This window comes from Schistocerca gregaria, chromosome 1, assembly GCF_023897955.1.
Source record: "Schistocerca gregaria isolate iqSchGreg1 chromosome 1, iqSchGreg1.2, whole genome shotgun sequence".
NCBI classification, from domain to species: Eukaryota; Metazoa; Arthropoda; class Insecta; order Orthoptera; family Acrididae; genus Schistocerca; species Schistocerca gregaria.
In genome coordinates, this window is record NC_064920.1 from 1,173,420,138 (window position 1) to 1,173,447,892 (window position 27,755).

Consider the following 27,755-nt stretch of genomic DNA (forward strand, 5'->3'; position numbering starts at 1 on the left):
GGGAAGGCGAATGTTTCGCTTCAGCTTATTGGGAGAATTTGAGCAAAGAGTGGGTCTCCTGTAAAAGAGACCGCATATGGGACACCGGTGCAACCTTACCTTGAGTACTGCTCATGTATTTGGGATCCGTACCACGTCAGATTGAAGGAAGACATCGAAGCAATTCAGAGGTGGGCTGCTAGATTTGTTATTGGTAGATTCGAACAACACCTAAATGTTATGGAGATGCTCTGGGAACTCGAATGGGAATCCCTAGAGGGAAGGTGACTTTCTTTTCGAGAAACACCATTGAGGAAATATAGAGAACCAGCTTTTGAAGGTGACTGCCACAAAATTCTTCTGCCAGCAGCATACATTGCGCTTAAGGACCATGACAATAATGTACTAGAAATTAGGGCTCATGTGGAGGCATATAGACACTCATTTTCTTCTTGCTATATTCACAAGTGGAAAGGAAGTGAAACGACTAGTGGTGGTATGGGGTACCCTCCATCATGCACTGTACGGTGGCTTGCGGGGTATTTATGTAGATGTGGATGTTGATCCTTACAACACATTCTCCACTCCTGTAAGTATCCCAGCCTCAATCTACAGTAATCTACTGTTCCCTCACCCTCCATCCAACAGTTTCTACTCCTCTGTCCTATCATCTCCCCTCCTTTTTCGCTTCCCACGCTCTTTGTTTGCTGCTCTCTGCCAATGCACCCACCCATCTTTCTCCACTCCTCTCCTTTTTCACACCTTTTTTCCCCACCTCCCTGCCCCACAACCTCCTGACAGTCCACCTGTTGGCAGTCTCTGCAGATTCCACCAGACAGCATTCCTCTCTACCCCCAACCGTACACTTCTATCCCTTCCCTTTCCTCACACCTTGAGATTTCTGCTTGCATTCCACGTGGTATTTACATTGCGGCCCGAGCTGCCTAAGTTGGTGGTAATGTGTGAACAAGGTGTGTTTGCTTGTGCATATGAACAGTATGTGTTTCTATTTTGCGGATGAAGGCTGTGGCCAAAAGCTTTATCCAAGTGTTTTGTAATTGTGCCTGTCTGAAACTTAACGTGTCTTCTTTATGGTAAGTAGCACTCTATCTTTTCCTGCAAAGTTGAAAATGAAATAAAATTTATGATAAAGTCTTTCCAATTTATCATTGATTACAGAACTAAACAGCTGGCTACTTACGTGATTGTCCACTGCCAAACTGTAATTAACCAAAATGCAGCCACCCAAATCCCCAGTGAACTGTAAACTGCAATACCAATGACATTGGCAGCTATTTTAGTATCTGTGCTATTTGTATTCTGCCTCAGTATCATCTCTGAATTATGTAGATGAAAGATGCTCTTCCAGGACATCCCACATTTCGTCTGGCACATTTTTCCGTTTAGACATTTAACATGTTTCACTGAGCCCCAAACAATCACAATTAGCACTTGTCTGCTATACTACTCAGCAATGTAAACTGCCAGATTGTATTCACTATTTAGCACCTATCAGGATGTGGCCAATGCTGTTGTACAGGATTAAGTGGGACTTATCCACAAACTACATTTTGCTACTCTGTGCACCAGCAGTGGTGTTCACAAGCTTATTGCTTTATGAGATGTTTGTTAGTTTTGAACCATGCAGTGATATGCTTGCCATAGTTTAGCACATAGCAGATGAAACCAAATTGTCGGAGCACATAGATGTAAATCTGCTTCAGTGCTCTGATATGAAGCAACACTGTGGACAACACTCTATGGTGCATTACAGATCTATGTACAATATTGTAATCATCATGTGCTATATTCATTTTGGATTGTTCGGTATATCACTGAATGGAACTCTCGGCAAAGTTTTACCATATAAGCAATCTGACCTCTATGCTCCTATTTGCGTTTCGTTTGCTGGTATGTGTTTTTTACTTGTTTATAAGTTACAAAGGCTTAATGTATGGTATAACTCATTGGGCTACAATGGCTTAATTGTGGATATACAAATTACAGTTTTGTTTTCAAAGGTGACACTTAATTCTGAATCGGTGTACGCTATGAAATGAAATTTCTTCTTATTATGTTTCTTTGCTGGTTGATGACCTGAACTAATTGAAATTTCCTCTGTTATGTTCCTATGCTGGCCGATGACCTGAACTGTTATCTTACCCTTTCAAGCACAGTGCTTTATATTGGACATAAAGTGTGTCTTATCAACAGACTCAGAGCTTCGACATGACTGTCATTCTTCACTGTAGTGTGACATATTCATACTGTGCTTTAAAGGTGCTTGAGGCAGTTGAGTTGTACATACTATTTTATTTATGTGAGAATATGCACTTGGGTACATGAAGATAGAATTAAAATTTTTAATTATATAAGTAGTGCACCTTAATATTTCTTTCAAATTTTGGGGTTCTCTTTGACTTATTGATTTCCGATGGCTCATTATTGGAAGTTTCTGGAATTTTAATACAGGTTGTTGATCTATTTTACTTCAGATAAGTTTCCTCATCTTAATTCATACTTTAAGAATGGCTCTTTTTTCTCTTCAGTTATTGTAGATCATCCCTGTCTTTTTTCATATTTCTCTCGGTGACTTTTTTTTTTTTTTTTTTTTTTGAGGAAATCAAAATACAATAGATTCAAATGCTATTTTAATTCTATATCAGTACTCTATAAATCTCTAAGATTTGTTTGGCATATGTATTAAGATTTTTTCTCTTTTCATGGGAAGAATTACTGCTTGTACACCTGTTAAAACTACTATTCTGTAATTTTATTATCACAACCTCTGTGAGAATAAAATGATAGATACCGAAGAATATTCGCAGTATCTGCCCTGAAAGCTGATTGTCAAAATTGTCTAAGTGAGTTGTGTGATTAATATTGGCTTTCTTCAGGTTTCTGCTAGTTAAGATTTTTCAACATTTCTGTAGTTTCTCAACCATTAACCAAGCCTTTGATTGTTCACAGTACGCTTCTCTGTATACACTTGATAGCACATGACAATTCACCTTGATATGGGTTCCATATATTTGAGCAGTGTTCATGTGATTTGTATGTGGTCTCTCTTGTAAACAAACTGCAGTTACCAGGTATTTTACCCATGGGTCAAATCATACCAGTTGCTTTACCTACAACTGAGCCCATGCGAACATTCACATATCTCTTCACACAGTAACACACGAATGTTTAAATGGAATAACTGACTCTTACATTTCTTTATAATAAGAGCTAGTTGTCAGTTTTGCACCAGGCTGATATGTTTTCCAGAGCAAGCAGAATATTACTACAATATTTACTGGATAAATTGTTTTATACATAGCTGCTTTAAGTGTGAAAAATCAAAGATCGCAACTAATATGATCCAATAAGTCATTAATGTAAAACAAGTGCAGCAGTGGCCTATTACAGTTGCTTAAGGTACACCAGATACACTTCAGTGTCTGCAGGCAACTCTCCCCCTCCCCTTCCCCCTTCCCAATTTCATTTTCTTAGTAAATCAACCATTATAGTCTGTACTCACAATTCCTACTGGGGAGAAATCACATATGGGGTTTCCCAAGGCACAATTTTAGATCCACTATTGTACCTCATATAAGTAAATGATCTTCCATCTAATACATAACAAAGAGAATTAGTTCTTTTTGCAGATGACACTTGTATTGTAATCAGTCTGAACATACATACAGAAACAGAAAGAATGGTAAACAGAGTTCTTAAATGTATCATTGACTGGTTTTCTGTGAATGGTCACATCCTCAATTTTAAAAACACACAACATATTCAGTTCTACACGTCTAGGGTACTACACCAATGATAAGTGTAACATGTGGTGAGGAAGTAGTAAATAGGGTGGAAACTTCAAAATTGACAGGTGTCCTTATTGATGAGAATTTAAATTGGAAAAAGCACACTTAGTTCAGCCACTTTTGCACTTAGAATCATTGCAAATCTTGGGGAGAGGCAAATCCGTAAGTTGACATATTTTGTATATTCTCAATCAATAATTTCATATATGACATTGTTACTCATCTTTAAGAAAGTAAGTCTTTGTTGCTGAAAAATGTGCTGTAAGAATAATACACTCCTGGAAATGGAAAAAAGAACACATTGACACCGGTGTCTCAGACCCACCATACTTGCTCCGGACACTGCGAGAGGGCTGTACAAGCAATGATCACACGCACGGCACAGCGGACACACCAGGAACCGCGGTGTTGGCCGTCGAATGGCGCTAGCTGCGCAGCATTTGTGCAACGCCGCCGTCAGTGTCAGCCAGTTTCCCGTGGCATACGGAGCTCCATCGCAGTCTTTAACACTGGTAGCATGCTGCGACAGCGTGGACGTGAACCGTATGTGCAGTTGACGGACTATGAGCGAGGGCGTATAGTGGGCATGCGGGAGGCCGGGTGGACGTACCGCCGAATTGCTCAACACGTGGGGCGTGAGGTCTCCACAGTACATCGATGTTGTGGCCAGTGGTCGGCGGAAGGTGCACGTGCCCGTCGACCTGGGACCGGACCGCAGCGACGCACGGATGCACGCCAAGACCGTAGGATCCTATGCAGTGCCGTAGGGGACCGCACCGCCACTTCCCAGCAAATTAGGGACACTGTTGCTCCTGGGGTATCGGCGAGGACCATTCGCAACCGTCTCCATGAAGCTGGGCTACAGTCACGGACACCGTTAGGCCGTCTTCCGCTCACGCCCCAACATCGTGCAGCCCGCCTCCAGTGGTGTCGCGACAGGCGTGAATGGAGGGACGAATGGAGACGTGTCGTCTTCAGCGATGAGAGTCGCTTCTGCCTTGGTGCCAATGATGGTCGTATGCGTGTTTGGCGCCGTGCAGGTGGGTGCCGCAATCAGGACTGCATACGACCGAGGCACACAGGGCCAACACTCGGCATCATGGTGTGGGGAGCGATCTCCTACACTGGCCGTACACCTCTGGTGATCGTCGAGGGGACACTGAATAGTGCACGCTACATCCAAACCGTCATCGAACCCATCGTTTACCATTCCTAGACCGGCAAGGGAACTTGCTGTTCCAACAGGACAATGCATGTCCGCATGTATCCCGTGCCACCCAACGTGCTCTAGAAGGTGTAAGTCAACTACCCTGGCCAGCAAGATCTCCGGATCTGTCCCCCATTGAGCATGTTTGGGACTGGATGTAGCGTCGTCTCACGCGGTCTGCACGTCCAACACGAACGCTGGTCCAACTGAGGCGCCAGGTGGAAATGGCATGGCAAGCCGTTCCACAGGACTACATCCAGCATCTCTACGATCGTCTCCATGGGAGAATAGCAGCCTGCATTGCTGCGGAAGGTGGATATACACTGTACTAGTGCCGGCATTGTGCATGCTCTGTTGCCTGTGTCTATGTGCCTGTGGTTCTGTCAGTGTGATCATGTGATGTATCTGACCCCAGGAATGTGTCAATAAAGTTTCCCCTTCCTGGGACAATGAATTCACGGTGTTCTTATTTCAATTTCCAGGAGTGTATGTGGTGACTTTTCAGGCTTTCCTGTTGGATCTGTTGCAAATACACTTCACGGGTTTTCTGCCAGATCGTATTGTGTAAATTGCACAATATTTCATTAGTATTGCTGCAATGTATGACTGCAGCAGTGACAGGAGCAATTACCACCACCTGAAGATATCGAGCAGTTGTTCAAATGTGTGTGAATTCCTACGGGATCAAACTACTTGGTTCACCAGTCCCTAGACTTACACACTACTTAAACTAACAATTACGCAATATGAGCCGGCAGCAAACCCAAGAAGTGTATTTGCATAATATATGGTGCTCACCATCAGTCATCTTGTAGACATCTGTTGAAGGAGTTGGGCATTCTGACTACTACTTCACAGTATATTTATTTCCTCATGAAGTTTGTGTAAACAATCCACTACAGTTCAAAAGAAACTATGATTTACATAGTTACAATACCAGAAGGGGAAATGACATTCATTACTGTAGATAAGGTTGTCTCTAGCACAAAAAGGGTTGCGCATTGCTTCAGCAAAAATTTTTAATCACTTACTCACTGATACAAAATGTCTATCAGACAGTAAAGTAAAATTGGAAAACAAACAGAAAGTTTCTCCTTGACAACTCCATCTGTTCCATAGAAGAATGTGTTTTACTGTAATGTGCACAAGGTGATGAGTAGGAATAACTAATTCATATCTGTATATCTTTTTTTGTATTATATAAAAAACTTAGAAATATTCAGTATGTAACCGTATGTACAAATTAATTTGCAGTTTGAATCTAAAATGACATTCTTCATATAATTAGGATCTATCATGCAAATGATCCGTGGAGCAAGTAACTAACTAACTAACTACACTAGAAACCATGATGTTTTGCTTTGTGAGTGGCCTGTGTACCTTTGTGAGTGGGCTACACAGATCTGGATGATGAAAAAGTCACACTTACTGTTTTTCTGAAAATATTTGCCATTCGAAGGCCTTCTATACAATCACATTGCAGTTACAGCTTTATTGTGACAACACCATAACCAAAAAAGGATATGGCCACATGTATCTGTAACCTCCAGCTTAGTGCCACAATTGTAAAATCTCCAAGCACTAAAGTAGCATCCCTGTGTGCCACTGCTATTTCCTGCACAACATACTATAAAACGTTCACCCACACATGGAAAATCTCTTATGATTGATACAAAAGAAATGAAATTTTGGAGGGGATACTCCCCAGAAGATCTTCTGCTTACCTTTGGGGAGCAAAAGGCCAGATCATCATCAGACAAATTTACAGGAATTGTGAAGACAAATAAAGAAAAATATTCTTCCATTTCCCCAACTTGGAGACCATCCTCAACAGCAGTACTGTACAAAAGCATTGCTCAGCGAACCTCCACTTCACCAGAGGAAATTGTCAATTGAATCTCTAAGATAGAGCTGGTTTACCCTGTGAGGAAATTCCTATGATTGAAGGAATAAAAAACTAGTGTAATCCAACACAAATTGAAGCCAGGCCCTCCAAAGTTGCTGAGGTGACCCTCACTAACATGGCTGCGATCTCTTAACCTTATATATATGTATGGAATGTACGTGGTATCTTACTGTGATGGGCAGAACTGCATATGGTACTATTTTCACAATCCCCAGCCTACAGGCATGCAAGAAATGAAAATATGACCTCAAGATAGCTTTGCCCTCTCACACTTCACCCCAGTACGTTATGACCTTCCTCCTGAGTTGAGAACTCCAGCTCATGGTGGTGTAATTCCCAGATGTTATAGGCATGCAAGAAACAAACATATAGCCTCAAGAAGACTTCGACCTTTCATATGTCACCGCAGTACATTATGACCTTCCTCCTGATTTGGGAACTCCAGACCATGATTGTGCAATGACGCTCATTCATAGTCAAACCATTCTGTTGAACAACCAGTTACAAATTGTTGCTCTTGTATTTATGTTCCTAGAATTATCTTTCTTTACTCTATATGATAATTGCATATCTCCACCACTTGTTCTTCCCTGTGCTGACATACTGCAACGTATTGCCCAGCTCCCAACATCTTTTTTTCTGTTTGATGAAGATAGTATCCACTATATTGCTCGGGGCTCTCCCAGATGCTGCATGAGGGGCATGCTCCTGGCAGATATTCTGGACCAGCTTAATAGTGTTAACCTCAAACAGGTTAACCCACATTTTACTCAGATTCTTTACATTCATTGTCACATCTGGATCACTCCTTCTGCTGAGCAAAATTTGCGCACCTTCTACAATGGTCCATCATCCCAGACATACACTCATGCGACTTGTTTCCATGCATAAATCACTTGTTGAGCCATGTAAAACCCATGCTAAAGACAGCTTGGCAGCTTTCCAAAACTAACTGGAAGCTCAGCTCCTTCTTAATGACCTTAGACACACAATTCTGCAGCAGTGGAAATCGGGTAAAGTACCTTATGAATATTGCCATCTCAGCCGCTGAACTTCCCTTACCCTAGGTCTCTTCTCTTCTGCAATGAACCCTAATCCCATGGTGGACTGAGGAATGTTGAGACGTGGTTCGCAAACAAAGATATGTTCTCCATATCTTTGAACGCGACACCATGATGGAAGACTGTGCCCAATATAAACAGATGCATGCAAATAGCCTCTGAATTTTCAGAGATAGCAAAGAAACCTCTTGGATTTCTTGTCCCCTTGACCAATTGACAGCCCGCTGTGTCCATTCTTTGAATGTCCTTCAGGGCCTTATGGGGAGCAGATCAGATAGTGCTTTGTTTATATCAATCATAAGTCCGATAGAAGCTGAACTAAAGGTGCATCATGTATTCAATTGTATGATTCTCCATTTTATGTTGCCTTAACATAGTAGACTACAATCCAGTTTCACTCTCTAATCAGCTGCTGTCTCCCTTTTTGTCCTTTGACTCTTAACGGCAGCAGTTAGGTTTCCCTACAAGCTGTAGATAGCCTTCCCCTCTCTCTGTTTTACCCCATCCACCTTCAGAATTTCGAACAGTTGTAGTCCAGTGAACATTGTCAGAAGCTTGCTCTAAATATACAGATGCTATAAACGTAGGTTCACTGTCATGGAGTCATTATTGGCTTATATGTTCCTACATTTTTCCATAGCCAAAAGTGATCTTCTCTGACTTTGACTTGTACCAGTTTTTCAATAAATAAATAATTTGCCAGTGTTTTGCATCCATGGCTCATTAAACTGATTGGTAGTATTCACATGTAAGCAACTACCTTCTTTGGACTTTGAATTATTACAGTATTCTTGAAGATATTTCGCTTGCCTTATATTCATGGCTGGCTCTCCCAGGGATCTCAATAATTCTGAGCAAATGTAATCTACTCCAGACTTTTTTCCTCTCCAACTTAGTTCTTTCAGTATCCTAATAAAAATTCTTCTTGCAGTGTCATATCTCCCTTATCATATTTAGTCGTAATATTTATTAAATATAGAATATTAAAATGTGTAAACTTTTGTTGGAGTTATGGAAGTTGTGCCTTCAATTATCAGTCTACTGTATGGCTTAGACCTTCCTCTGTGTATAATGGTCACTGTGTTAAAGAGGCTCTTAACACAGTATGACAGAGATTGGAGAAATACAGATACTACTGCGGAAAAATGTCTCTAAAATAATATTCTGATACATTACTAATGCAACTACCTAACAATGGTTAGTGATGGGTAGCCTGATGAAGTTTCTGTTAATCCATCATAAATTATTGTGTCGGTTTCCATTATTTAAAATGGTTTTCCAACTATTTTCCAGGTTGGTATTCAGTTCAGCCAAGAAGTATTTTGACCTCTGGCATCATATGCAGGATCTTGAGAAACAATTAAGTGACCCTACTCGACTGTTCACTAATCGAGGTGCACTGCTCCTTAAAAATGAAAAGGATCGCAAGGATGGAAAAAAGGTGAGGAATTTATCAATTCATTACAGTGATTAGTCTTTGACAAATACATGCCACGCAAAGGCAGAAGAGGTGAGCACATTTAACGCAGATGTCTTAGTGGTTATCAATGTAAGTTATTTTCTTCATACAGAATGTTAAACCTTAGACATTATATCAATGATCTAAGATTAACATTAATCAGAAAAATAATGCAGAACATGGAAAAAACTGCAGAAAAGAACCAGTCTATATAATGCTTACTTCAACCAAGAAATAAGTCAAGAATTTGTAATACTGTATGCAATTATGGCTTGTTTGTTTGTTTTCAGTTCTGTGTGTGTGGTTATCTTTACTGGTCTGTACAATTAAGAATGTTGCATATGATTATTTTAGATGTAGTATCTATATCTGGAAGAACCAGAACATTTTATATAGAATCTGTTCTACATTTCCAATTCTGCGCTTTCATTTACATTTTCCCTGACTTCTGTGAACTGTTCCAGGGGAGCACTTACTGAGTCTTTAAGACTAAAGGCCATTGTGGAGTATTTTGTATTTCATTGTCAAAAGTGACAGTGTTACGAAAAGGATAGATTGCTGCTCTCATATAGCGGAGATGCTGAGTTGCAGATAGGCTCAATAAAAGAACTGTCAAACAAGTGTAGCCTCAGCAGCCAGAGACTCTGGTCACGCGTGCGTGCGTGCGTGCGTGCGTGCGTGCGTGTGTGTGTGTGTGTGTGTGTGTGTGTGTGTGTGTGTGTGTGTGTGTTTTGTCTAATTCAGATGAAGGCCTCCTTAGCTGAAAGCTTACTTGTTTGACAGTCTTTTTGTAATGCCTATCTGTGACTCATCATCACCACTACATGGTGAGTAACGATCTATCCTTTTCATAATATTGTCATTATTCCATCCTGGATTTTCCATTGCCAAATGTGAGCTAGAATTCAGAGGGAAAGATGGTTGGTGATACAACCTGCATATGAGTTATATTGGCTATAATATTTAGACAATGAAGTACGTGGATTGACCTCCTTTTTAATTGTAGATGTTGATGTGGTACACAGGCTGGAGACTGGTCTGAATGCAGCTCCTCTCCACATTGCTATATCTTGTGCAGGCCTCTGAATCTCTGCTTAGCTACTGCAACCCTGCATCCATTTAAACCTGCTTGCTGTAGACAAGCCTTGATTTTTCTCTACAAATTTAACTCTCCACCCCTCCACTTCATCCCTCTCTTTCCTTCCGTTGTGTGGGAGACCATCAGAAGAATTTCTGGGAGAGGAGGCAGGCGCCTCATCGGGGGAACGGCATTCATCAAGCCAATCTGCAAGGCATTGCCCAGACCAAGGTGGTGTATTTTGCCACAGTTACTGCAACAGCCAGTCGTGATCCAGGTTTCCAGTGCCATAGGGCGGTTGCTGAGAGGCGTAGTTAGGACTTCTCGTCCACCTCTGATGAAGATTACAACTGCCCATTTTCTGTGTGGGTGCTGGAGTCTGCATTGTCTGCGGCTCTTGACACACACCCTAGTCACAACGGGATCCATTACAGTATTCTGCGGCACCTCACAAGGCAAAACCAAGATATCCTCCTTACACATTTTAATGCCATTTGGGCATCAGGTCACTTTCCCGAGTCATGGCATGAGGCAAATTTAATTCCTTCTTTTAAAACCTGGGAAAGACCGTAGATACCCAAGTAATTGTCATACTGTTGCCCACATTAGCTGAATGGGGAAGACATTGAAGCAGATGGTCAACTGCCACCTTGTCTGCGTTTTAGAATCCAGGCAACTCCTTAGTCGCTTTCAGTGTGTGTTCAGGAGGTATCACTCCACCTTTGATAACCTTTCCCTCTTGAAGGCGCCTATACAACAGGCTTTCCTGTGCCGGAAACATCATCTAGGTATATTTTTTGACATCTAGAATGCCTATGATAGTACTTGGAGGCATCTTATCCTTGAGCAGCTTCACTTATGGGGTTTTGTGGTTGTCTTCCCATTTTCAGTCCTTCCCTTCACCACAATATTTTAGATACAAAGTTGGTGAAGTCGTGTCTGATCACTTTGAGCAGGAGAGTGGTGCCTCTCAAGGTAGCATTTTAAATGTGACTGCCTTTTTTGATATTAATAGCATTATGTCCATAGTGAAAAGTCCTGTCCAGTGTTCTTTGTTTGTGGATGACTTCTTTTTGTTTTTCTCTTCTTCAAGCCTCGCAGTGACAACACATCAGTTGCAACTAACTCTTTGACGTTTGGATGAATGGGTACAGAGTTTTCCACCAAGAAGTCTGTGTGTGTTCTTTTTAACCGTTCTCGTTCCATTTTAAACTTTCCTGAGTTTAGAATGAGGGACATTGCCCTTACTTTTAAAGTCAGAGTAAGGTCTCTGGGTCTCAGACTTGACTCTAAGCTTATGTGGTTACAACACCTTAGGACCTGAAAAAACAGTCACTTAAGGCTTTAAGCATTTGAAAATATCTTAGTCACAGTGCCTGGAGAGCAGACTAGACTTGTCTGCACTGGTTTTACAGGGCATTTCTGCGATCTCAACTTGGTTATGGGTGCATAGTGTATGGGTCTGCGAGACCGTCTTATTTAAAGATGTTGCACGTGGTGCACCATGAAGGGATTCGGTTGGCCACTGGGACATTCAGAACAAGCACCATACCAAGCCTCTTTGCAGAGACTGGTGAACCGCCACTTCACGTCAGGCGATGGCTACTTACAATGTGCCAGGCTTGTAAAACACTGTCCACACTGTACACACTCATCTACCATATGGTTGCTCGGTCTCCACTGGTAAGACTTTTTCGTAACCGGCACCGGCAACGAGGACCTTTGGGATTCGTGCACACGATTGCCTTCTAGAGATGAATGTGGCCGGTCTTCATGTTTTACATTGCAGTGGGAGCAGATTTACATTTTGGCTTCTCCGGAGGCCGGCACTTATTTTAGACTCCACAAATTTTAAGAAAGATTATACGTTTGGTTTTACATTTCAATTGCTGTTTTTTAACATTTTAGATATGGATCATGGTTTTACAATAGTGTTCTCTGATGGCTCCATCAAAGAAATTCCGTTGGATTCGCCCTCCTGAAGAGTATAGCATATTTTCAGCAGAGCTCCACACGATCCTGAAGGCACTGGAGCAGATGCATAGTGTTCAGGGCAAATGGTTTTTCATTTGCTCTGATTCCCTTAATGCCTTACAATCGTTACAGAACATGTACCCAGCTGAGGAGTTGGTCTGGCTGATACAAGACCAACTACATTTGCTCCAACAGCAGGTAAGCATGTGTCATTCTGCTGGGTGCCAGATCATGTAGGGATATGGGGAAACGAACAGGCTGATTGGGCTGCCAAGGAGGAATGCAGGGAACAGGATGTGGCACAGTGTCCTTTTCCCTTGCGAGCTGTCGTTTCTGTAATACACAGGAAGTGCATGCAGTAATGGGATGAGGAATGGCTGGCGGTGATGGCCAATTAATGTGGCTGGTGAAGTCGACAACACAAACGTGGCATTCCTCCTGCTAGTTGTTCAGGCGGGATGAAGCGACCCTCATACATCTTAGAATTGGGCACTGCCTTCTGACACATCTCTATCCGCCATATTTTAACGGAGTGCATTTTATATTGTGAGGCAAGGGCGGAAGCAAATATTGGTGGGAATCTGCCCTCTATTTTAGCTGATGATGCGATGGGTATTACTAAGGTTTTAAAGTTTTGTGATGTGTCTGGCCTCTGGCCTAAACTTTTAGGCCGGAGATTTTACTGTATTACAGTGTGGCTGGCGTCTCTCTCTCTCTCTCTCTCTCTCTCTCTCTCTCTCTCTCTCTCTCTGCTTTTTTTAATTTTTTTTTTAAAGTTGTGGACAGCCAGCCACAGCCATCTGCTATGTTGTTTTAGCTCATTATACCACTTTCTTCCTGAGTCGTTAATGTTTTACTGCTGACACAATACTTCGTTCTGTGTGGTTATGCACATAGTTTTCCAACTTTTGTTACCTGTGTTTTATGTGCTGTTTTATCTTCCTGTTTTGCATATTTTACTGACACTCATCTCAATCTTTTTTCCTGCGGGTGCTAAAGACCTTGATGTCGTGTGCCCATACAAACATGTCTATGTCCTCATTTGCCCCCCCCCCCCCCCCTTCCCCACTACCAAATTAACTATTCCTTGATACTTTAGGACAGGCCTGTTCACCAATCTGCTTGAGAAAGCTGCCTCAGGCTCATACCTTAGTAGTTAACACCCGACTGGCTCACAGTGAGTAATGGTAGAGAAATATGAGGAGAGGCTAGGAGGAATCGGAACAGGTTGGCACAAGAGACTGTTGTCAACGAGTCAATTCTGTGAGCGCTAATATTAGTTCTATGGAGATGTGTCGCTTCATGGTGGTGAATTAATGCCTTTTGGGGCAAAGTTATTTTGTAAGACTGTTGCATTGATGGAAAATGACAATGAAATGTAATTTACATTTCTTTTAATCTATGTGTCAAAAAACATGGGGCAGCTAAGTATGAAAAATATTTCTTACGAGTGGTGCAGCCTTATGATTAATGTCATTTTCGGATGATGTTTAAATTGACATCAACTTGTGTTTTATGACTATTTTATTCACAAGTTAAACAAAGAGACACTGCATGTCAATGAATACTACTTAACAAACAATGGAAAATCCAGGATGAAATAATGACAATATTATGAAAGGGACAGATTGCCACTCACTATATAGCAGTGATACTGAATCGCAGATAGACACAATGAAAAGACTGTCAGACAAGTAATCTTTCAGCCAGAAAGACCTTCATCTGAATAACACAATGCACACGCACGCACCCATCCCCCCCCCCCCCCCCCCCCCCCCCCCCACACACACACACACACTCACACACACACATTCATGCAAATGCAAATCGCACACAGGTGACTACATTCTCTGGGCTGTCGAGACCAGACTTTTTTGAAAGTCTTTTTGTGTGCTTGTCTGTGACTCAGTTTCTCCGCTACACGGTGAGTAGCAATCTGCTCTTTCTATGATACTGAATACTACTTATTTTGTTTTTCTCTACAGCATCAAAGTCTGACAGTATTTTCTGAACATTATTAATTCATAGGTAAGATTTTATATTAAAGTCTGTCAGTGAACATCTGTAAGTAGATTTTCTTCTCTTTGCTGCAGAAAAAAGTAGCTTACACAAATATGTCCAGACTTCGACACAGTGGTAGCAGCAAACTGGGGAAGGAGGGAAAATTCATGTTTAAGTAAGCTCTAACGTGAGTCAACATGACTTATTTTATTATGAAACTTATCACACAACAGCCTGTCACACTGCTTGTCTATTAATTCTAACTGTAGCTAGGCATTCTGCACAAACACATTATAAATTGAGAATGGTGTCATGCCTAAAGATCCCAACCTGGCCATATTGCTGCTTTCCTCATATTTTAAAACAGCTACTCTCAACTTCAAGTATTTTGCCATTGGGTAAATATGCTTGCGTTTAAGGCTACGGTGAATTTAACATACACCAATTCCTCTGAAGATAGCTCACAGTTTGCACATCCCCAGCACGAAGTAATGACTTCTGACACTCGCACTGTGAGCACTCTCTACCCAGGTGGTGACAGAGTGAGAGTGCTCATGCTTGGCTACCGGACTCCTGAACAGCCATGCTTTAGGGTATATCCCAAGAACCTGTGCCTTATTTTAGCCAAGTTGTACCTCAAATTTCGTTTCCCCTTTATCCAATTAAATTTTGCTTTATTAGTTACCTGATACATAGTCTTCAGCATTGTTCTGTAACACCATATTTTGAAACAGGTTGTAGATGACACAGGACAACCAGAAAATCCAGGAAAACTGTGAGAATAATTTCATCTGGCAAAAATCAGGGAAAACCGCAGGAATTCTTTAGAATCGAAGGAATTTTTCATTTCTTTAGTATCAGGTAAATTTTTGTAATTTTGACTGCTAAGAAAGGATACTCTAACAAAGAATTTTACTTTAGCCCACTACTGCAAAATAATACTGCAGCAATAAAATGTAAACAAGAGAATAACAACAAACTGAAACTAGAATTGTGAAGGAAATGTGCCATTTACAACAACATAAGACAGTGCACACACAGGCATCTGCTGACAGCAGAATGTGTCAAAGGCTTTACTATGGAGACTTTTCAATACAACAACAAGCTGTCTGCTGAGCGTGACATCAAAACTGTTGACATTTCTAGCAGGTCGCGGAAAAAAATTGTGAATGGTGGTTTGAGAAGCGTCACATTCAAAGTAAATTTCTTTTTATGCGATATGAATTGTTATGTGTGAGAATGTGCAATGAATTTCTTAAATCATGGAGCGTTTGACTGTCATTCAAAACTTAACGCTTTGCAGACCAGCCACTTGGAAAAATTTATCAAGCTAAGAAGACCAGCCACTTGTGCCATTAATTAAAAATTAGGTGCATTTGTGTTTGATATATCTTAAGGAGTAACACACGTAACAAAGACTAATAGTATACACGAAAGCTTAGCTTTTGTTGTACTTATACTGTATCCATGTTAATATAAACCATTAACTTTCCTTACAAGTGTGTTCGCTCTACTTAATAGTCAAGTTGCTAGATGCAGACTATAATGCGTGTTCTATGCTCTGAATACCTGCTGTTATGGTATGGCGAGATCACATAACATGAGCTATGCCTGGTTGACAAAAATCACATCAAAATCTGTATTTCAGTGTGTTGGAAGATAGCATGCTGTATTTGGTGGAATTCACATATATACTTTCATAATATGAAAATATGCAGTGTACATATGGGCCATGCATCAAAGATTTTACCAAAATGCATTTTTTTCTGGGTTTCATTTCCTAAAGTACTGGGAATTTCTACACTGATGTATAAAACCTGTATCATTCAGAGGATTGACTGGTGTTACAGCTCTGAGGGAAAGTATATTATCACTTAACACAGGAAAAATGTGTTTTTGGGGGTATAGTGTATTTTGATGTGGGATAAAGTGTACTTTCACTCAGAAAAAAGTGATTCTTAATTGGGAATTCTGGGAAAAATACAGGTAATTTTTAATTGTCTTTGTATACACTCTGTGAAAGCTGCTTCTCAGTTCGTGTCTGTACCGTTTACTGTTCACATTTAACTTCCATTTTGGGCTACACTCCAAAAAATACTTTCAAAAAAGACTTCCCAACCCTTAACTTTCTATTCAATGTTAACAAATGTCTCTCCTTCAGAAAATAAATTGCGTTAGGTGTAAAGATAACACCTCACCATATAGATGAGGTGTTGAGTAGTTGACAGACATGTAAACTAGAGTGAAAACATTGCTAAGTGTTTGGATGATGTCTTGCTTCACAAACACAAAAATACATTTACTGAGCTATAGTGTTCCAGCTGAATATGTTGACTGGCACTGCAGCTCAACAGTGTTGAGGATTGTATCAGGAGGAGTGGGGAAAGAGGGCGTAATGGGAGGTTTGGACAGATGGGTGACTCACAGTTTGGAGGGAGGAACAGTGAACCCACAAATGGGACTGTGGCACCAGTGAGCTTACTGTGGCACAGGCAAGGGCGGTTTGAACAGAGCATAAGGATGCGGAGCAGTGACTTACAAGTACAAGATAGAGCAGAGGAAGAGAGAGAATGTGGAGAGAAAAGTGTGAGAGTGAAGTGAGTGAAGTCTATAGTTTGGGGACAGGGCGAAGATAAGTGTGAGGTGGGCTAGTAGATAATGAACCATTGGAGAGGTGGAGGCCAATGTTCAAGAAAGTGTTGGAATTGGTGGCAAAAAATTAATTCCACCATAGAGATCACCAAATAGAGAGTAAATTATTTAGGAGCCCAGTGTGACTGAATTTGGTTGTGTGGGTGAAGACGAGTTCTTGGATAGGAAACGTCTGTGTTATTGAGAATTGTAGTAGATAAATTCTATCTTCTTCCAGCCTACTCTTCTATGTCATTGTGTGCACAGTTTTACTCACCCTGTTAATATCAGAGAGAGCTCACCAGTGCCATATTCTCATTCTGTGCGCTTGCTGTTTCTCAATCCCAGCTGTCAGTCACTATTTCCACCTAGCATCCCCTCTCCACATCCCACCCCGCTCCTCCCTGCCCACTCACTGCACTCTAAACAAATGATCACCACAACCCAGTTGCAGTAAGAAGAATTTCTCTTGCACTCAGAAAATACTTACTACAAGTATCCTTGCAGCATTTTGTTATTGAGCTACAAATTGATGACACTGCGTTGATTACTGTTCATTTCTGATGAAGAACAATAGATATATACCTCATCCACACTAGCATAACTGCTCACAAAATCTGCTGGATTATTTGTACCTATGGAGTGATCTTCCCCGTATGAACCATGGTCCTTGCTGTTGGTGGGGAGGCTTGCGTGCCTCAACGATACAGATAGCCGTACCGTAGGTGCAACCGCAACAGAGGGGTATCTGTTGAGAGGCCAGACAAATGTGAAAAGAGGGGCAGCAGCCTTTTTAGTAGTTGCAGGGGCAACAGTCTGGATGATTGACTGATCTGGCCTTGTAACACTAACCAAAATGGCCTTGCTGTGCTGGTACTGCGAACGGCTGAAAGCAAGGGGAAACTACAGCCGTAATTTTTCCCAAGGGCATTCAGCTTTACTGTATGGTTAAATGATGATGGCATCCTCTCAGGTAAAATATTCCGGAGGTAAAATAGTCCCCCATTCGGATCTCCGGGCGGGGACTACTCAAGAGGACGTTGTTATCAGGAGAAAGAAAACTGGGGGAAAGAAATACAATAGAAGAAGAATGGGTAGCTTTGAGGGATGAAATAGAAGGCAGCAGAGGATCAAATAGATAAAAAGACGAGGGCTAGTAGAAACCCTTGAGTAACAGAAGAAATATTGAATTTAATTGATGAAAGGAGAAAATATAAAAATGCAGTAAATGAAGCAGGCAAAAAGGAATACAAACGTCTCAAAAATGAGATTGAAAGGAAACGTAAATGGCTAAGCAGGGATGGAAATGTAAATGGCTAAGCAGGGTTCTCCTTTCTCCTTTGGAGAAAGGAGAACCACTTGCATGAATATCAAGAGCTTTGATGAAAACCCAGTTCTAAGCAAAGAAGGGAAAGCAGAAAGGTGGAAGGAGTATATAGAGGGTCTATACAAGGGTGATGTACTTGAGGACAATATTATGGAAATGGAAGAGGATGTAGATGAAGATGAAATGGGAGATATGATACTGCGTTAAGAGTTTGACAGAGCACTGAAAGACCTGAGTCGAGACAAGGCCCCCGGAGTAGACAACATTCCATTAGAACTACTGACAGCCTTGGGAGAGCCAGTCCTGACAAAACTCTACCATCTGGTGAGCAAGATGTATGAGGCAGGCCAAAGACTTCAAGAAGAATATAATAATCCCAATCCCAAAGAAAGCAGGTGTTAACAGATGTGAAAATTACCAAACTATTAGTTTAATAAGTCACAGCTGTAAAATACTATTACGAATTCTTTACAGACGAATGGAAAAACTGATAGAAGCCAACCTTGCGGAAGATCAGTTTGGATTCTGTAGAAATGTTGGCACACGTGAGGCAATACTGACCCTACGACTTATCTTAGAAGAAAGATTAAGGAAAGGCAAACCTACGTTTCTAGCATTTGTAGACTTAGCGAAAGCTTTTGACAATGTTGATTGGAATACTGTCTTTGAAATTCTGAAGGTGGCAGGTGTAAAATACAAGGAGTCAAAGGCTATTTACAATTTGTACAGAAAGCAGATGGCAGTTATAAAAGTCGAGGGGTATGAAAGGGAAGCAGAAGCAAAACGAGGATCATGGAATGTAGTCGAATTATGTGGGGTGATGCCGAGGGAATTAGATTAGGAAATGAGACACTTAAAATAGTAAAGGAGTTTTGGTATTTGGGGAGCAAAATAACTGATGATGGTCGAAGTAGAGAGGATATAAAATTTAGACTGGCAATGACAAGGAAAGTGTTTCTGAAGAAGAAAAATTTGTTAACATCGAGTATAGAGTGAAATGTCAGGAAGTTGTTTCTGAAAGTATTTGTATGGAGTGTAGCCATGTATGGAAGTGAAACGTGGACGATAAATAGTTTAGACAAGAAGAGAATAGAAGCTTTCGATATGTGGTGCTACAGCAGAATGCTGAAGATTGGATGGGGAGATCACATAAATAATGAGGAGGTATTGAATAGAATTGGGGAGAAGCAGAGCCTGTGGCACAACTTGACTAGAAGAAGGGATCAGTTGGTAGGACATGTTCTGAGACATCGAGGGATCAACCAATTTAGTATCGGAGGGCAGCGTGGAGGGCAAAAATTGTAGAGGGAGACCAAGAGATGAATACACTAAGCAGATTCAGAAGGATGTAGGTTGCAGTAGGTACTGGGAAATGAAGAAGCTTGCACAGGATAGAGTAGCATGGAGAGCTGCATCAAACCAGTCTCAAGACTGAAGACCACAACGATAACAACATGGAGTGATAGAGAAAATGAAAAAACTCACACTTAGAAGCTAATCAAACACCTAAGACAGCCACAAATTACATCCATTCCAACAAAAACTATCACTTTTATTCAAGACTGGTCAACCTCATTGCCACTGTTTTGCATACAAAAGAAATAAACTGCTTGAAAAAGGCCTGAAACACAACGTCAGCACACAAATAAACAAAAAACCATGCAGAAAACCTCATAGTTGAGTCGGAAAGAATTCTCGCACAGAAAAACAAATGAGGTAAACATTGATCTGATGAAAGAGCTAGTCACGAGGGAGCTAGTCAACAATGAAATTGGAAACATAATAACACAGAAGAAAGAAAACACATGTAACCAAAACAACACATATTCCATAACATTGACAAAACTTAAAAAGAAACTAGAGGAACACAACACCATCATCATGAGAGCAGATAAAGTCAACACAGGGGTTTTAATGGATAAAGGTCAGTACATCAGTAAGACACAAGCATCAATTAAAAAGAAAAATTAAAAAAATCCAGCTAGCAGATTCCAAATGAAGTTCAGAAACCCTCTGAAAGACACTGAACATACACTAGAAGACAATGAAAAATGAAAAACATATCAAACAAATTCCAGTGCACATTACCTCCAATGCCAACCAAAGCTACACAAGAAAGATCTCCCCATCAGAGCCATTGGATTATAGAAACACTCCCACTTATCCACTTGCAAGATACACTCTGAAAATCTTATCAAAAAACTACAAATTACAAGAGGATATAAGAAACACCACACAGTTAATACATTACATAAAAGACATACAGGTTTCAGACATAGTTACCTTCCTGTCTTTTGATGTGGAGAATATGTATTCTAGTATAGCAATAACTGAAACAATAAACATTACAGAACAAAACCTTAAGAGACACAGCACACTTCCACATGAATACATCAAAGAAACAGTCAAGCTGCTACAGCTAATAACAGAACAGAACTACTTCCAGTTCAGGAATATATCCTGTTTACAAAGTGAAGGATTACCAATGGGATCCCCAAAGTATCTCTGGTCCATGTGAACAGGTAGTATTTAGCAAAATAGCACCATACAGGTACAGAATTCTGTACTGGATGGGATATATGGATGAAATCTTGTGCCCGATAGATGACCAGTTACACACAGGCATAAATTCTGATCAAGATAAGATGCATTTCTACAATAAAAAAGAGAAAAATAGGCAGTTAAATTTCTTGGACATCATCATAAAGATTCAAAACAACCAACACACGTTTGACATGTACTGAGAACCGATAGCAACAGACACAGTTACCCGTGAGACATCACAACAGAACAGTTCTCAAAAGCAAAGAGCACTTGCGTACATACTCCACAGACTAAACACAGTACCATTACAGACAGACAATTACAAAAAATAAATGAATACCATAATAGAAATAGCCACAAACAATGCATACAAAGAAAATTTGGTAACAAAGTTCAACAGTAAAATGAATAAACAGAAAATAATGAACACTCTGCTGTCAGCAACACAAGAACAGCATCCCACACAAACTCACAAAATATAGGAAAATAGGAACAACACAAAGTGAGAAAGAAACAGTAAACAAAAGATCATACACGATGACATACAGTCACAAATAGACAAATAGAGTATCCAATATTTTCAAAAACAAGGCATAAAACTAGCTCAGCAAATCAACATCTCAATTCAAATATACTTCCCAAAAAAATTGGAAGATTTATCTATTTCAGAAGTCAGGTGTATATCAACTGAAATGCAACAACTGTGATGGAAGATATATAGGTTAAGCCAGGGGGACATTTGACACCAGACACGAACAACATGTAAGAGCACAGAAGTATAAAACAAATCATTCAACTTTGCAGAAGATTTACACCAAAACCAACATAAAATTACCACCAGAGAGGCAGACATGGAAATCATAAGGATAAACAAAAACAAAAAACACCTCACATTACAAGAAAACTGCCACATTCAAAAACTGTAACAGTAAAGCAACAACTCATAAATGATCAAACGAACCTGACAGACCACACAATCTTTAAACTGACTGACCACTTAATATGACAATAAATACACACATATAACCACAGGTTCCATTTATTACTACCATCTCCTCCCAGTTTCTTTCATATAATCACTATCTGTACACCCTCACAAAAACAAAAGAAGAAGAAGAAGAAGAAGAAGAAGGGGGGGAGGGGGGCACAAGCATCCCCTCCTCACCCCATCCCTGTCCCCAGTCTCCTTTCACATCTCTGCCAAACATACAAGACATGTTCTCTAATTTACACTAACTCTCTCTCTCTCTCTCTCTCTCTCTCTCTCTCTCTCTCTCTCTCTCTCTCTTGCACATCCACACACCACACACATTCACCCTGTACTCCTCCCGATCTTGTAATTACCCCCTCCCCTTTTCTCTCTCCCTCTCTGCCCTCCAGACATAAACGCTGTGTTACTGTGCTGACTGACGACACATAAAACTTCGATTTACAAAAGCAAGTGGAGTGTAAAAAACGCAAATGCAGTGCAAGAAATGCTGCAGACAGCAAAAACTGCCTAGTGTATATCTGAAACAAGTCTTTTGGCGTCAACTGCTGTCAACAAGGAGGGAATAAAGAGTGGTTTGGAGAATATATGAACAAGAGACAGAAACATCGTGAGTAATTTGCACTCCAGCTTTATAAACAAAACACAGTTTGTAATCTAAAACAATCAAAAATGTACAAACGTATGTATCCAGTTTGCAGAATAAGCACGGAATATGCTTTATGAATAAAAGCAAAATAGGACTGGTGTAAAATTCCCTTTAAGTAAATTGCACTTAGTTGAAGATGGAAAAACCAATAGTAACTGATTTTAAAAGCTGCTGCAGAAGATAGCCATGTGAACAAATATATTATATTAATCCTTTTTAGTTTTAAATTCAGCGTTCATCATATTTAATAATCCTGATAGCAAAAATGAAAATAAAAGTTTTTCAGTACTATCTACTTTCACGAATTCACAGCACCACACATGCAAAAAAAACTCCAGGTTGGCTTATTTTCACCACAGAGTACAAAATATCTCTTGTTGTCTTCAGTCAAGAGACTGGTTTGATGCAGCTCTCCATGCTACTCTATCCTGTGCAAGCTTCTTCATCGCCCAGTACCTACTTCAACCTACATCCTTCTGAATCTGCTTAGTGTATCCATCTCTTGGTCTCCCTCTACAATTTTTACACTCCACGCTGCCCTCCAATACTAAGTTGGTGATCCCTTGACGCCTTAGAATATGTCCTTCCAACCGATACCTTCTTCTAGTCAAGTTGTGCTACAAATTTCTCTTTTCCTCAGTTCTGTTCAATGCCCCCTCATTGGTTATGTGATCTACCCATCTAATCTTCAGGATTCTTCTGTAGCACCACATTTCGAAAGCTTCTATTCTCTTCTTGTCTAGGCTATTTATGGTCCATGGTTCACTTCCATACATGGCTACACTCCATACAAATACTTTCAGAAACGACTTCCTGACACTTAAATATATACTGGATGTTAACAAATTTTTCTTCTTCAGAAACACTTTCCTTGCCATTGCCAGTCTAAATATTATATCCTCTCTACTTCGACCGTCATCAGTTATTTTGCTTCCCAAATAGCAAAACTCATTGACTACTTCAAGCGTTTTATTTCCTAATCTAATTCCCACAGCATCACCCGATTTAATTCGACTATATTCCATTATCCTTGTTTTGCTTTTGTTGTTGTTCATCTTATCTCCTCCTTTCAAGACACTCTCTATTCCGTTCAGCTGCTCTTCCAGGTCCTTTGCTGTCTGTGACAGAATTACAATGTCATTGGTGAACCTCAACATTTTTATTTCTTCTTCCTGGATTTTAATTCCTATTCCGAGTTTTTCTTTTGTTTCCTTCACTGCTTGCTCAATATACAATTGAATAATGTCGGGGATAGGCTACAACCCTGTCTCACTCCTTTCCCAACCACTGCTTCCCTTTCATGCCCCTCGACTCTTACAACAGCCATCTGGTTTCTGTCCGTTAATCAGTGTCCTTCCCAGCTATTCCCTTCCCTGTTCCTACTTCAGCACTACACAGCCTTCTAGCCTTCTGATCCACAAGTGCACCCACAGTGTTTTTACTTATATTTTCTGCTGTCTGCCCCTCACCCACCCATTCCCCTCTCTCCCCCTCCGTCTAACTTCCCAACTGCACCCAGCTGCCGTGCCCTCTGTCCTCTCTCCACCTCTTTTTATACGTGCTCCCACAAAGCACTTTATCTTCCCCCACTCATACCCTGCCCTTCCTCCCCTCCCCTACCTGTCCCAGCCTCCTCCTTACCCTCAACACCCAGCCAGCATGAATACCTTTTATTTTGTTATATTTTGTCGTACTTGCGAGTTTATTCCATAATTCTTGCATCATGCACAGTTGCGAGTCTGGTCTGGGCAGCCCATCTGTGTGTGTGTGTGTGTGTGTGTGTGTGTGTGTGTGTGTGTGAATGTATTGGGTGTGCATGTTGTTTAACTCAGAAGCAGTCTTTTTGTCGTAATTGTCTGGGACTCATCAGCTCCACTGCGTGGTGAGTAGCAACCTATCCTCTTCATGATACATGAAATGGATATTACCATCACCTGCCGGAACTCCACCACCTTATTCCATTCTCTTCTGCAGTTTGCATTCCTCTGCAAGAAATGCATTTCACTTATGGCTACTCCCCAATGCTCCTTGGTTATCGTGCATGCATTGGAACAATCCTGGCACTGACAGGGGCATCAGAAGAGATTTGTACATTGGTTCACTTAGATGTGGTCAATGAATTGTAATGTTATGCATACTTAGGTGAGCTACTTGGCCGCCCAGGATCAGTAAGAGGTGAATTTGTTTGAATGGCTGAACACTGGTGGACAGCCCCAGGCTGTCAAAGCACTGCATCTGGTCCAGAGGCAGTCACCAGTGCTTGTGAGCCCAGGTGCAGGCACAGAGGCTTCACCGGAAATGGGGAAAATCCTGGTATATGGAATTTGCATGACGTTGATCGCTTAGGGGGGTCGGCTATGCTCCCAGTAATGGCGGGCCATGAGGCGAAGTGTAAGATGGTTTCTCACAGCTCTCTGAGAGTGTATAATTTACATTCAAATACTAATGTAAAGCTGAATACATCAACAATCCCTGGAAAATGAGGTGCAACCAGTGATAAAAAAATAATTTCAGTGCCCTTAGAACTGCAGAAGTTAATATTTCACTGTGAATAAACATTTTTACAATGCGCCTCCTGAATTAACAACTTTTAATCGCTTTGTGTGATTTCAACAAACTATATCTCAAATGATAGCGTTGCACTGTAGCCATCATCTCTGAAAGCTAAGTATCTGTATCTAATTTATTTCTTGAATAAATATGTCTGTTATTTCTTTTTATTATGTAAATGTTCTTTGTAAGAACATTGTACCCGCCAAAGTTACACAGCAAATGAATACTGCATGAATATCTTTTATTTTGTTATATTTTGTCATATTTGTGAGTTTATTTAACGAACAGTTTACTATTTTGCCAGTAACTTTATTTAAATGTCGACTGAAAGTGCTTCAAAAATGTGCTAATTTAAAAGTGGTCAGTAGCATGTGTTAGTGGACACCACTACTGAACAAAGAACCAAAAGATGCTTCTTTCAAGCAGGCCTAAATAATTGTTTAAACAATATACAAGGACAATCTATTGTGATTTATCATGAATGCAGTTGTGCAAAAATATGAGCATAGTTATTTACGAACAAACCTTTATTTGTAATTACTGTACAGGGTCTTAATGTGGCCAGATGTTTACATTTCTTTTATTGAAATATTATTGTAACATATTAGTTTAGTGTGGGAAAGTAATCATGTAGAATCAGTTCATGTCTGGACAGCTTAAGGATGATGCATATTTGGTAGGAATGGCCTTGAAAAGCAGGTAGCAGCAGAACACTACAGGATTCAAGTGTAGACACAGGGATTTCTCGAGTGAAGAGCTCATAGGATGGAATGTGGACAGTTTTACATTAATTCTGGAAGTAGGCAGACCTGCCTGTGGTAATTAGTAGCATTTGATCATGGAGAAGTTGGATTCTGGACAGTGAACTGCTTGTACCATACTTTAACTTTTGAAGAGACTTAATATTTCAAGGCGTCTGAATGTGCTCCAGAACAGGACTCTAACCTATTTCCGCTTCTGTTATGGAACCGAGGACAGAGTATGGTTTACTGTTCTTCATATCGTGTGTATTAATTTATGAATCATCATGTTGAACTCTGAACTGTTTTGAGCTAGTGAATGTTGATAACAATTTAGTTAGGGGATTCTGCTACCATTCTCATAAGGCTCTCATTGTAAGAGGAGGCTTTCTGTCTGCATTATCATAGGACCACTTTCCATTTATTTGTGACGTCCTTTCATGGATAAACGTTATTCTGCATAATCCTCTGTCACCTACATCAGTTGCAGACATTAGAATAGAATCCTTTTCATAAAATTATTTGTTTATCTTTTGTTTTATGTTTCTGGATAGTTTATTAATTCACAATTCTAGCCATTGCATAGACTATTTGGCTGCAAGATCACAACTACAGATTGTTATTTGCAGTGAATTAGCTGTGGGGCATGAAAGCAGACGTGCGCAGCTCAACCCTGTGATTACTTCTAGCTATTCTTTTTAAACAGAGCCATGCATAGCCCGAATACCTAAAGTATGAGTAACCACAGATAAAGACGCAACTTGATTGCTTGTATGGATTGCAGTTTAGAAGAGCAACAACTCGCCACTAACTGTTAGGTATTATTGCAGGATGCATTCACCTTCATACCACTTTGGAAACATATAGTGGAGCAAGTGCAGACGACATCAGTGGTCACCATTTCCAGTGTTTACATACCTTCAGGCAGACCACTTGCTTACCTAGGTCACTTTTAAGCAGCTCCATGGTAAGGTTCACTGTCTGATTGAACACAGTGAGAGGGAATGCTGGGAGCACTACTTTTCCTTCCTGGGAATGTATGTCTCTTCATCCCAGATGTGGACCAAGCTCCACTGTCTTCTGGGCTACCAATGACCAATAACTGTTCCTGGTCATGCCCTTCAGGATGGTCTTGTACCAATGCATCGGCTCTTGCTGAACACCTTCAAATCCACTTTGCGACAGCAGCAGCATCTTCCTTCTTATCTGGCTGCCTTGCTACTGCAGAAATGTCAACTTGAGGATGTCCCCCTATGTTTCAGCCCCACGAAGCTGAATCATACAGTGAACCTTTCCCTTTCTGGGAACTCCTTCAGTCTCTTGGCTTGCTTGGTGGTACACCCCCAAAACTTGATTCAGTTCATAATCAGATGATCAACACCTGAATGAGTGATATTCAGGTCCTTCCATTCTGTTTGACTTGAGGGTGTCTTCCCTTTGAAATGGCAAGACAGTATAGTAGTCCCAGTCCTTAAACCAGGCAAAAACCTATTATTTCCCAACAGCTTCCAACTGACGAACCTTACCAATGAGCTCTGCAAGCTACTTGAAATGATGGCTGCCTGCAGATTATGCTGAGTTCTTAGTCTCAGAGCCTTTTGTCCCCCTATGAGTGTGACGTCTTTGAGGGATGATCCATAACCTACCAACTAGGCCAGTTGGAAACGGCAACACCCCATTGCAATCTTTTTTGACCTACATAAGGCATTTGGTATCACTTGGCACCATCACATTTTACTTACCCTCCATGAGTGGGGCTTTCTAAGCCCCCTAATGATTTTTATTCATCAGTTTTTATCCCATCAGTTGTTCTGGGTTCTAGTTGGTACTTGACGCAGCTCCCATTCAG

The 27,755-nt window shown here is 40.7% G+C and overlaps 2 protein-coding genes across 2 annotated transcripts in view; one reads left to right on the forward strand and one right to left on the reverse strand.

Moving 5' to 3' along the window:
• Positions 1 to 27,755, reverse strand: part of LOC126284380 (tenascin-like) — a 218,299-nt gene that overhangs the window by 180,469 nt on the left and 10,075 nt on the right. The gene's annotated exons all lie outside the window — the stretch shown is intronic.
• Positions 1 to 27,755, forward strand: part of LOC126284373 (uncharacterized) — a 137,423-nt gene that overhangs the window by 49,112 nt on the left and 60,556 nt on the right. Inside the window, exon 4 of the mRNA XM_049983254.1 lies at positions 9,256 to 9,403. Coding sequence (XP_049839211.1) covers positions 9,256 to 9,403 — 148 coding nt within the window. The remainder of the gene's footprint in view (positions 1 to 9,255; positions 9,404 to 27,755) is intronic.